This window comes from Poromitra crassiceps (genome assembly GCF_964638095.1).
Source record: "Poromitra crassiceps genome assembly, chromosome: 4".
NCBI lineage: Eukaryota > Metazoa > Chordata > Actinopteri > Beryciformes > Melamphaidae > Poromitra > Poromitra crassiceps.
The window spans coordinates 23,941,880-23,954,462 of record NC_139626.1 but is presented as its reverse complement, the minus strand read 5'-3'; the positions used below and the strand labels follow the sequence as shown (position 1 = coordinate 23,954,462).

The following is a 12,583-nucleotide window of genomic DNA, read 5'->3' as shown; positions in this document are numbered from 1 at the left end:
ACTGTTATGAGGAATAAACTTTAGGTCTGACTGATGTGTTTCATTGTCTCCATTTGAATGTGTGCTCAGCCTTTGTTTAGTCATTCAAACTCAATGTGATCCCACTCTACAGCATGGTGGGTGATAGTGCAAGGCAATGTTTTATATTGCAACTACATGTTTCTGCCAATAGAGGGTGGTGTTGTTTCACCAACTAATCCCTCCTGTTACAATAATCAGAAAAGATGAAGTCAAGGCTGTGCTCACTGTACTGTGTATATTAAAGCACTCTGGGATACTAGGCATTATGATTACAGCACAGTAGTAAGTCTATTATCTGATGGGATATATTACAGCTGGAATGGAACAAGAAAAAGGCCAGTTCATTTCTCTGCTGCGAAGAGCACCGTGAGATTGTGTCTGATTCTTGGAGCCAAACAAACCCGAAAAGACACAACACAATATTCTGTTTTGCTTTTAATCCGCTGTTTAATTTTGTACATCTGGTCACAAAAACATTCAAGATCCGCCAATCCCCCCCCCCCCCCCCTTCTCTCTCTCACACACACACACACATGCACACGCACACGCACACACACACACACACACACACACACACACACACACACACACACACACACACACACACACACACACACACACACACACACAATCATCAGACAAACTGTTGTGCTATTTTCTATCTTTGATTCATCTCTGCCTTTATAACTTAAAAAATAATTTAAATAAGAACAATGATTTCCATGGGCACTTGAGAGAGATGAAACAAACAAAAAACGAAGGGACTGGGCTGTCATGTCAGTGGTTTTTACTGAGCGAGGGCTTCGTTTGTATCCGTTTGGAGTTGCTCTCCCAGCGGAAGGAGTCATTCCGCAGGACTTTGGCCAGTTTCTGGTTGAACGGCGTGTAGAAGTCCCGCAGGACCTCCTTGGTGATGGCGAGCATGGGGCCCAGGTTCTTGTCGGCCGGCCTCCTGGTGTTGGACGCCGGGCTCCTAGTGATCTCCGCCTCTTTCTGCTCTGTCAGTGGCCCTGTAACACACACACACACACACACACACACACACACACTTTGGTAAACACTCTCTACTGGAGGCATCCCACCCTTTCTGTTCCGAGTAATTTCGGATCAATTAAATCCACTGGGCCACTTCAGACTCCTCTACCGCTCTAAGCAACCGAAACAAAATTCAGTCTGCGACTCTTGTGTGTCATTTCTCTGCATATTAGCATATCAGCACTGCTCTGTCTTCTCCCCGTAGCGTAGCTTCCACTCTCTGGGAGGTAATCACACCTTGGCTGGTGTTGGCAGCTCTTTGAAGAGCTTAAGTCTTATCGTTTGAGCTTTGGGGCAATTATGAACAACTGAGACAGAAGGGAGAGGACATCATCCGCATCCAGACTACAGAACTGCATTTGACATTTGCACGCCCTCACACACGCACGCACGCACACACACCCCAGACGCACACGCACACGCACACACACACACACACACACACACACACACACACACACACACACACACACACACAGGCCCCTTCCTAACAGCCATCTGCGAGTGCGACCCCAAACGAAGGTTTAAATGTTTCCTAGTGAGACAGAGCAAAGTGTGAAGCTGAGGAGCGGATCAGACGGTGCTTTACAATGCAAACTCGTGCGCGCATGTGTGTGTTTTACATTCTTGACAAACATCACCTGTGTTGTTTCACCTGGCATGAGAGTGACTACGGTAATTCAGAATTTCCATTTTTGGGTGAACTGTTCCTTTAGCGCTCTTTACTCGGGCAGGAGGCTGTACATGCAGTAGGTTAAGCACTACAAACAGCAGTGTGCAGTTAAGGTTGAAAGGCTCACACAGTGCTTTGTTAAAACCTGTGAGAAAGTTGGTGGGGGGGGGGGGGGGGGGGGGGGGGAGGCGTTATGACCTGTATTTTCTCCCTTGACTCCCTCTTGACTCCCTCTAAAAAAGCATACCGCTAATAATGACTGTCAACGATATGCACAGATAAAGCATTACGTGCCTAAGAGCTATCGCCTTGCGTTGCTATCGATCCCCCCCCCCCCCCCCCCCCCCCCCCCCCCGGAGGGAATGATCAGTGACACGGCCATTGTGTGGGGATGTGCTGTACACTTACCCAGGTCGAGGAAATCAAAGACTTTGTGCATTGTGTATTTCCTATTAGAGGCGTGATCCTCCAACCGCAGGACCAAAATCTGATCCCTGCTGAAGACGGTTAGCCAGTCCATTATGTACACAATGTACAGGCCAACTTGCAATCTGACCTGCGGACACATAACAAGAGAATCAATGTGAGATAATAGAACTGTGTCTGAGCAATTTCCTCCTCAGCAGAGAGACACAGCTGCACGAGGCCATGCATGCATGGCTAAGCATCTTTAAGGTGATAAACGAGGGGGGGGGGGGGCAGTGCATTCCACCAGCTCTCTCTTTTATCTCCTCCTTGCACTTGGCTGGGTTCTGCCAGGCTGGTGCTGTGTAACCTGAATACCGCCCCCAACTGGCAGCATCAGCTTAGGCTGTGTGGACATTTGAAAATGTGCTGCCATGCAGATTGAGAGATGAAAGTTAGAGAAGAAGTAACGAGTTCTAATCAGGTGGATTTCATAAAGGAGGCGATAAAAACGAACAGATAATGTGTTAATTTGCAAAAGGGGCTGTGTGAAAAGGCTATTGGATAGCGGAGGTGTTAAAATGAATAGGTGGTGTGATTTGGGAATATAGCAGTGACGTACTATCCTGACATCGACAGAGCAATTTGCAATCATTTTATCCTATTAGAAATTGTGTGAAATTTGTCATAATTAGTGTATGAATTGTTGAGTTATGGCCGAAATAGTCTTTTGAGAGATTACAGCAACCTTGACCTTTGACCACCAAATTGTAATCAGTTCATCCTTCAGTCCAAGTGGACGTTTGTGCTAGATATAATGAAATTCCCTCAAGGCGTTCCTGAGATATTGCGTTCACGAGAATGGGACGGACGTGAGGTCACAGTGACCTTGACCTTTGACCACCAAAATCTAATCAGTTCATCCTCGAGTCCATGTTGATGTTTGTGCTCAGTTTGAAGAAATTCCCTCAAGGCGTTCCTGAGATATCGCGTTCATGAGAATAGGACGGACAACCAGAAAACATAATGCCCATAATGCCCATGACCGTCGCCAGCGGGGGCATAAAAAAGAACATGTGCTGGTGTGACGGGGTTTGGACTGGTCGAGGTCTTTGAGGCAGATGGACTGTCTGCATCACACATTGTACTTGCCAGTGCACCAGACACTCCCGCCTGGCTCAGCTACCATGTGATGCACCTGCATGTAGATGTTGCCCTTATTTTGTTTCACACCCTATGTGATTCTAGATTTTCCCATTTTCCCTAAATTATTCATTGATCTTTTATGATATTTCACAGGAGCATTTGGAGATAGTCTGATTACTGTTGGAATGTTTTTTTTTTATAGATCGTTGTGGCAGATCATGTGGCAGTAACGCGCAAAAGCGTAGTAGTCGTAAGATGCCAGCAGCATCTGCAGAAAAGGTGATCATGTGATTAGGACCAAATCCTGTACTGGGAATGGCCTTCACTTTGCACCCTCCCTCTTTAGCCAAACTGAAAGGCCATTCAGAATAAATGATCACAGGCAAGTCAGACAAGTCTTCCTTTGTTCTAAACTATTTGGCACAGCAGTGAAGGCCGCTCATGTACTCACGCTGTTTATTTGTCTTTTCTCGCTTGACTCTAATCTCCACTCTGGAACATTGATCGATGTGCCACAAGCATTACAGGCTGCGACATGTATATGGACAGCCCTAACACATGGTCTAATAACTCTGAGGAGATGTATGTAGGACATGTATATGGACAGCCCTAACACATGGTCTAATAACTCTGAGGAGATGTATGTAGGACATGTATATGGACAGCCCTAACACATGGTCTAATAACTCTGAGGAGATGTATGTAGGACATGTACTGTATATGGACAGCACTAACACATGGTCTAATAACTCTGAGGAGATGTATGTAGGACATGTACTGTATATGGACAGCCCTAACACATGGTCTAATAACTCTGAGGAGATGTATGTAGGACATGTACTGTATATGGACAGCACTAACACATGGTCTAATAACTCTGAGGAGATGTATGTAGGACATGTACTGTATATGGACAGCACTAACACATGGTCTAATAACTCTGAGGACATGTATGTAGGACATGTATATGGACAGCCCTAACACATGGTCTAATAACTCTGAGCAGATGTATGTACTGTAGGACATGTATATGGACATGTGTATGGACAGCCCTAACGCGCATGGTCTAATAACTCTGGGGAAATGTATGTAGGACATGTATATGGACATGTATATGGACAGCCCTAACGCATGGTCTAATAACTCTGAGGACATGTATATGGACATGTATATGGACAGCCCTAACGCATGGTCTAATAACTCTGGGGAGATGTATGTAGGACATGTATATGGACATGTATATGGACAGCCCTAACGCATGGTCTAATAACTCTGAGGACATGTATATGGACATGTATATGGACAGCCCTAACGCATGGTCTAATAACTCTGAGGAGATGTATGTAGGACATGTATATGGACATGTATGTGGACAGCCCTAACGCATGGTCTAATAACTGAGGAGATGTATGTAGGACATGTATATGGAGTGGACAGCCCTAACGCATGGTCTAATAACTCTGAGGACATGTATATGGACAGCCCTAACACATGGTCTAATAACTCTGAGGACATGTATATGGACAGCCCTAACACATGGTCTAATAACTCTGAGGACATGTATATGGACAGCCCTAACACATGGTCTAATAACTCTGAGGACATGTATATGGACAGCCCTAACGCATGGTCTAATAACTCTGAGGAGATGTATGTAGCACATGTATATGGACATGTATATGGACAGCCCTAATGCATGGTCTAATAACTGAGGAGATGTATGTAGGACATGTATATGGACATGTATATGGACAGCTCTAACGCATGGTCTAATAACTAAGGAGATGTATGTAGGACATGTATATGGACATGTATGTGGACAGCCCTAACGTATGGTCTAATAACTAAGGAGATGTATGTAGGACATGTATATGGACATGTATGTGGACAGCCCTAACGTATGGTCTAATAACTAAGGAGATGTATGTAGGACATGTATATGGACATGTACAGTATATGGACAGCCCTAACGCATGGTCTAATAACTCTGAGGAGAAGTTAGCGGATGGCCGATTAGGCCAGCACGAGTGAACGAGCCGGCTCCCGAAGGGCTCATAACGCTCCTTGTTGGCAGTTGGGAGCAGCGGCAGAGGCTCCAGGCTGCCTTCTATTCAAAGAAGGCAGCCTGGAGGGGGGAGTCAGAGGAGGAAGGACCACCCTTCTCCTCCCCCTCTCAGCCAGCCATGGGCGCTGTGGGAAAAGCTGGCCAGGGGCCCAAACCCTGGGACCCTGCACTGGCTGACACTGATTCAGTCTGTGCGAGTAAGAATGAGCGTATCAGGAAGCAGTCGCTCGCTCCGCTGATAGAGCAGGCTTGTTAGTGCAAAGAGAGGCTCTGGACGCTGCATTGCTCTGTGCTTTAACAATGTTGCCAAACCCTTATAGAGTACTCGCTTTAGCATGTGCTGATGAAGTGTGTGTGGACTTCACTCCCTTTGTCTTTTTCACTGCTCCCCCCCTTCTCTCTCTCTCTCTCTCTGTCTGTCTATCTCTCTCTCTCTCTCTCTCTCTCTCTCTCCACCAGCTAACACATTGGTTGATAAATGTGGGTTCCATGTTCCAGTTCTGTGAGACAAAGGCAGGGGGTAGGGCCACTCACTGGCATGGCATTGTTGAGAGTGGTGTTGTACACACAGGAGCGCATTGTGTACTCCATAAGGCACCCCTCGAATAGCTGCAGCGACTCCGACACTTTCTCATGGAAATCCTCTGCAGACTTATTGGCAATACCAAAGTAAAGGTAGTCGGAATACAGCCTGCAAGACAACAAAGAGGAAAGGGAGAAATTTGAATAAGGCAAATCCTGCTGTTATTTCAGTTACCCCTGTATCCAGATATTTTGCAGTAATTGTTAAGTTTGTTTTATGTTGCACCGAGTACCACCAGATGGGTGGGCTTTGCAGCATACGGTAGCACACATTGACAATACATGGAGTTTAGTGAGCTTTTCGCAAATTGGACTCTGATGGCATAGTAAGCCGCACCTGTCTGGTGCACCGCAAGCATGATAAAACAAAGGCTAGATTATGTCGAGAAATAGCCTACTATTTCATCCACGTCCGGTAGTATCAAAAAAGTATCCTATAAATAATTGAGACAAACAAACATTGCTTTGCAAATTTGTTTCAGACATTAGATGAGAGCGTGTCTGTACTGAAGAGATGTCTACGTTGTAAACGAGTCTCACATAATACAAATTGCACTGTTAATCTAATTGAGCTTGCATTTCATTTCCTCTGGAATTCCCTCTTGGGAAAGGTTGCACATGCTGTGATTTGACAGACAAAAGCAATTAAAGTGAGCATGTTCAAACATCCTCTCAAGTCAAAATCAACAGCAACCAAATAAACGGCAAAAGCTAATCCCAGTTGAAAGGGAATGCCTGGCAGTCATTCAGCAGTAAGCTCCCTGCGCCTCTGATGAAGGTGTCATAATGAAACGTATGTGACAGCGAGACAGAGTACGTGCAACAAATCTTCAGTAATAAGGAGGCGGGCTTCCGGGTAGTGTAGCGGTAGATTCCCTGCCTACCAACACGAGGGGTCGCAGGTTTGCACCCATGTGTTACCTCCGGCTTGGTCGGGCGTCCATACAGGCACGATTGGCTGTGTCTGAGGGTGGGAAGCCGGATTGGAGGTACGTGTCCTGGTCGCTGCACTAGCGCCTCCTCTGGTCGGTCGGGGCGCCTGGTCGGGGGGGAAGGGAACTGGTGGGAAAAGCGTGATCCTCCCACGTGTTACGTCCTGCCGGTGAAGCGCCCCACTGTCAGGTGAAAAGTAGCGGCTGGCAACTGCGCATGTGTCAGAGGAAGCATGGTACTAGTCTACGGCTCTCCCCAGATCAGCAGAGGGTGGAGCAGCGACCGGGGCAGCAGGGGGGGAAAATTGGCCAAGTATAATTGGGGAGAAAATGGGGGGAAAATTCAGAGAAAAAAAAACAGCCATGACAGAGGCACAGAGGTGGCAGCAGGGAGGGGAGCATCGCGCCCGGTATCTGAATTATTAGGCGTTTGGTGGCATTTTGCTGGGGAGACAGAGCGAGAGACAGTCCCACCTCTCCACGGGGTCCCTGAGCATGACGATGAAGCGGGCGTCGGGCTGCAGGGCGTGGACAAAGTCCTGGATAAGGAAGGGAGGCTCGCCCACCGTGGTGTTGTCATAGAAGTACACCCAGGCGTTGTTGTCCCACATGGTGGACGCACTGGCTTCTCCTGGAAAATACACACATAAACACACATAAGAGCTCAAGTAGACGCACATGCACAATCGCACAATTACAATCAGACGAGCATGCATAGAGAGGAAAACAAACGCACTTGTACAGGCACATTTGAACAGGCTCACTAACACTGATGTGCTGAGTGTATGGCTGCTGAATTATATTTTGCGGTGAGTTTCAACTTGTTTCTCTAATAGCCTTCGGAATGCAGACGGGAGCTATTAGACACGGCGTGTAAGAACATAGCAAACAAACACAGCGGCGGGCAAATGCAACAGGCCAATTAGATGAAAGATTCAAAAGCAAACGCACAAACACGCACACAAAAAAGAAAATCCCAGCTATGAGCCAAATTGTGTAACGACTGCAATTCTCACCACGACAATACTTTAGCCGTTTAGCTCTTAATGAGTCGGGGTAGGTCATTTCTCAAACGCTTCAAGAGCAAAACTGGCTCAGACTGGGCTCAGGAACGATACCCAGGATTCATTAGGCTGTCTCTGCCTTCATTATCCCCTTATCTCGGAAGTCAAGCTGTGATGTACAGTATTTGGAGCCTTATCGGCTCGCCTTCCTTGGAGAAAAGGACCTATTTTCTGTGATGACAACAGTCAAGAGTGAAGCGGGATGCTTAATGCCGTCACATCACGTCGTGCGTTAGGATTATTCGCCACCGGCTCCTGCGTTGGTCTGTGATCAAGTCTATTTAAAGGTGTCGGTGTCCATTAAAGGGCTTCTTTCACTCATTGAGGGTTGGGGGCGTGGCCGGAACATGGCCGGCGTGCCCCTGGTGCTTCACACTGGTTTGGCTTTGGGTTGAAGGCAGTCAAAAGCCCAACATGCTGGCCATAGGCCTGCACCTTGCTGGGCTCTCCCAGGGCATGGTGTGAATATTGAGCAGGGCTTTGGCACCCCCCCCCCCCCCCACACACACACACACACACACATACACACAGATTATTTATTTAAAGAGCGAAACAAAAGAGGGCGGCATGCTAAGCTGCATTCAATGCACCAACTGAGTCCAGTGTGAAAAGGCCATTGTTGCAAACTTAAAGCGGTTTTCTCTATCCAGCCGGGGCAGTTCTTTAAGATTGTGCTCGGATGACGGGAAGAGACAGAGACAGATGGAAGCGGAGGGGCTCGGAGCAGGATATGGAGATAGAGGAAGGAAGTTTGTATGACTCCCCCCCCCCACCCCCCCGTCGCGAATATTACTGCCGTCCTGACACACACACAAAAATACAATGATTCCATTCTACGCCGCTATGGTGGTGAGCGAAGCAGAGTGAAGCCCAGTGTTATTAGGCTGTCGGAGCCGAATCCTCATCACCGGCCAGAGTGGCTGTGGCCGGTGCAGAGCAGAGCTGTGGCCCCGGCCCGTGCCCGTGCCCGCTGGGTGGCTAGCTAGCAGCTCTTTAACACTGGAGGCAGGATTACAAGTGAAGTTCCAGGCCAGGTGTCAGGTCCCAGGTCACCCCGAGCCAGAAACTATTGGCGTCCGGCTGGTGAGGGCACGGTGTACTGTGGCCCCGCTGCCATGGCCATGTCCCGCTCACGGATCACAAGGCTGATACATGACCTGCGTTCCTAATGCAGTGCCGCGGGGAGCGCCAGCTAAAGCTGTCCCGGTGATATGATATGACGCAGGCACTCTGGCAAAACAGGAAGGCACAGACCGGACTCAACAGGAAACGATTGTGCAGCTAAATCTATTGGGATCTGATTAGCGAGATGGTACACGGTGTTTTACAGGCTGCAATTTGTATCGTGTTCTCTTAGCTCCCCATAGATACACCGGTCATAATTCATATTTCCACACAACATAATTCCATCATCAGAAAAAAAAAGCTTGTATTTACTTCCCTAGCAATTATTTAGTATACATAAACATAATCATTATATAACATAACTTTTTCCTACATTATAGGTGCTGACCTTTGACCCTACTCCTTTTGGTTGCCTGTAATGTTGGTGATTTAGGGTGCTCTACAGTTGAGGAAAGTGAATTTGAAGCAATGGATTAAAAACACAATGTAACACAATTACAAAATTAAAAGCAATAGCTTCAAAATATGATTATTACTCAATTTAACTTTCAAAGTGATTTCAAATGTTTGATTTTAAATTAGTTTGATCTCAATTAATTATTCAGACTGAGCTCTCTGAGACACACATCTGGGGATTTAGCTAGCTAGTTTTCTGTTCTCGACTCATTTCTGCGCTTTGGTCAGGAACATGTCAGAATTGTGGCAAAAGACTGGGAACTACATCAGAGAGTGTCTGAATTTGGCCACAGTGGTTATAGAGCTCAACGGTCACGTGACTTTCCGTGATGTTTCCAGCCCCGGCAGAGAGTTCCCCATTCATTTTCTCCATAGACATTTCAAAAAAATGTAAGGCTGGAAACAAGCCAACCCTTGACCTACCGAATCGTGAGTGTGTGTGTGGGGGGGGGGATCGATTCCCCCCATTTGTTTTTGCTCAACAGAAATGTTTTATGGTCACTCACGATTTAGTAGGTCAAGGGTTCTTAAATATTTTTTTCACGATTTTTTTATCCCATTTTTATCCCCCATTAGTGCGAATTTAATTTATTTATCCTGGTTGCTACTCCACCCTCTGCCGATCTGGGGAGAGCCGAAACTGGCTCCATGCTTCCTCCGAGACATGGGCAGTTAGCCAGCCGCTTCTTTTCACCTGACAGAGGAAGCTTCACCGGTAGGACATAGCAAGTGGGAGGTTCACGCTATTCCAACCAGTTCCCCTCCCTCTGAACAGGCGCCCTTAATGACCAGAGGAGGAACCACATTAGCAACCAGGATATTGCATGTTTTGGTGAAGGGGGTTCCTATATGAAGGAAACCCCCGGGAGGCACGGGGAGAACATGCAAACTCCACACAGAAAGGCCCTTTTGACGACCCCACCCGGGCGGTGGGCACTCGAGGACATGCGGACGGGCACGCATTCCTTCAGTGTTCACAGCGTCCCAGGTGGGAATCGAACCCAGGACCTTCGAGCTGTGAGGCGACAGCGCTTAACCACTGCACCACCGTACCCCCCCAGTAGGTCAAGGGTTAGCTTGTTTCCAGCCTTAAAGCTCGTTCTATAAGGATTTTTCGAAATGTCTATGGAGAAAATGAATGGGGAACTCTCTTCCGGGACTGGAAACGTCAGTATTAGTAGTCCCAGTATGCTCTCTGACCTTGTTGAATCTATTTCCTTGCTTTTCTTACAATCTCTGCTAGCATTAATCTCTTTCCATAGAAAGCAATAATTGCAATATCAGATACAAAATACACTACAATACAAACTATCAAATTCGGAACAGTCCAAAAACAAAATACATGCATGAAAGTGACATTTTGGTCGCTAAACCACCGCTACTAGGAAAAGAAAATAAGGAAGCCAAGGAGAAAAACTGCTTCATACAGGCCCTCATTCTGCTCACCTATGATGATGTTGCGTCGTTGGCTGGGGGCTCCACTGACATTTGCTGTCAAGTGGTCCCGGATTTGGCAGGCTGCCAGGTCAAACAGGTCCAGGTAGTCCTCCACTGGGTAGCGGTCATGGAAACCCTCACTCAGACGGATGATACCTGGTGGAGGACGCAGAAGAAGACAGGGATATATATAGTGCAAACACCTTGCAGGGTTCAGCTGTCTCCCTGGTGGTGGTGCTACTGCTACCAGCATCTATTTACATCTGTTGGCATTGCAAAGTGAAATTACATTCTGTGGACAGCAGAGACAGACAAATAGGTTAAACTACAAGGCTAGTGAGAATGCTAATTTGGTGTCTTGATTTGGTTCACAGACAATCTTAAGATGTCTTTTTTTAAGAATATTTGATTGCAAGATATCAATGAGCACAGTCCACATTGATACGTAACAAGCAATCATATTTTCCATTTCTTTTGACAAGAACAACAACAATATGAGGCTTAAAGAACGTACAGTTGTCTTTTGATGGATTTTACATCAATTGGGCGAGACACTTATGCTGGGGGGGGGAGATTAAATGAACAGATGGAAATCAGGGGGGAAAAGAGTAAATCATATACTGTAGCTACGTATGTTACAGGGTTAATATCATCATATATTCATTCATCCCTCACCTCCACCCTCCCTCAGACCCTGACTCAACACTGGTCCCCAGGCCTCATCCAACACTTTCTCCAGATGGAGAATCTCACCCAACTCTCTCAACCATCTCAAATGAAGGTACAGCATCACACTTCCAAAATTTTACAATATTTGTCACTGCCAGAGTTCAGAGCGGTGTCATTTGTAGACCCCAGAATGGCCACAAGGGGGTCCGGCTCCCATTGTTTGTCAAATGCTTTTGAGTAAAAATCAAATACAGAAGACCAGAATGAGCGGAGGTTGGGGCATGTCCAGAATTGGTGAATAAGGGTACCTACCGAGTCTTACAGTTAGACAATGCTGATACACTGGGATACATCTTGATAACTTTGGCTTTTGAATAGTGTAACCTATGTCTCACATTTACTGAGCAACAGTGAATATTTCTAAGGCATGTTGATGTCTGGTTTGGGCGGGAATCTATTAGCCAAGTGTGTTTTTTCCTGTTTTGATTTCCGCACAGCCCCACCTCTTTGTCTCTGTAATCACTCTAAAAGAAGTCAATAGCTGCTATGCTGTGACTCCTGACATAGATGACCTAATACAATGTAAATTCAACATGGTGCAGTAGGCAGTATACTGTCCCAGCTCAGGTTTCAGCGTTTCCAATTAAGGGGCAATGTCAAGTTAATGCCTTAAATGCAGGACTAGTGAATGTGTTTTCCATCTGAGCTGCTACGTCTGCTGTATAATTACAATTTACTAGGCAATTGTGGATTCAGAGATTCAGCGTGGGGCTTGAAAAGTATCCATGCAGCATGGGATAACGAGGCGAAGCTCAAGTGTCCATTACTGTACTTCCAATGATGCTTTGATGGTGTAGCAGTAAAATGCCTTTCTCTAGTTAGCAAGAAAACATGATTCGAAAACTCTCATAAACTCTCCCTGGCTGCATCATTAGGCAATATTCCACCAGAAATGTCACGCTGATATGAGATG

At 46.5% G+C, this 12,583-nt stretch overlaps 1 protein-coding gene across 1 annotated transcript in view; it reads right to left on the bottom strand.

The window, feature by feature from the left end:
* Positions 1–555: 555 nt before the first annotated feature.
* Positions 556–12,583, bottom strand: part of chst15 (carbohydrate sulfotransferase 15) — a 48,972-nt gene continuing 36,944 nt past the window's right edge. The window contains exons 4-8 of the mRNA XM_083636089.1: positions 10,951–11,097; positions 7,334–7,490; positions 5,880–6,036; positions 2,138–2,285; positions 556–1,031 (exon numbers count right to left, since the gene is read on the bottom strand). Of these exons, the coding sequence (XP_083492215.1) occupies positions 799–1,031; positions 2,138–2,285; positions 5,880–6,036; positions 7,334–7,490; positions 10,951–11,097 (842 nt within the window). The 3' untranslated portion in view covers positions 556–798. The remainder of the gene's footprint in view (positions 1,032–2,137; positions 2,286–5,879; positions 6,037–7,333; positions 7,491–10,950; positions 11,098–12,583) is intronic.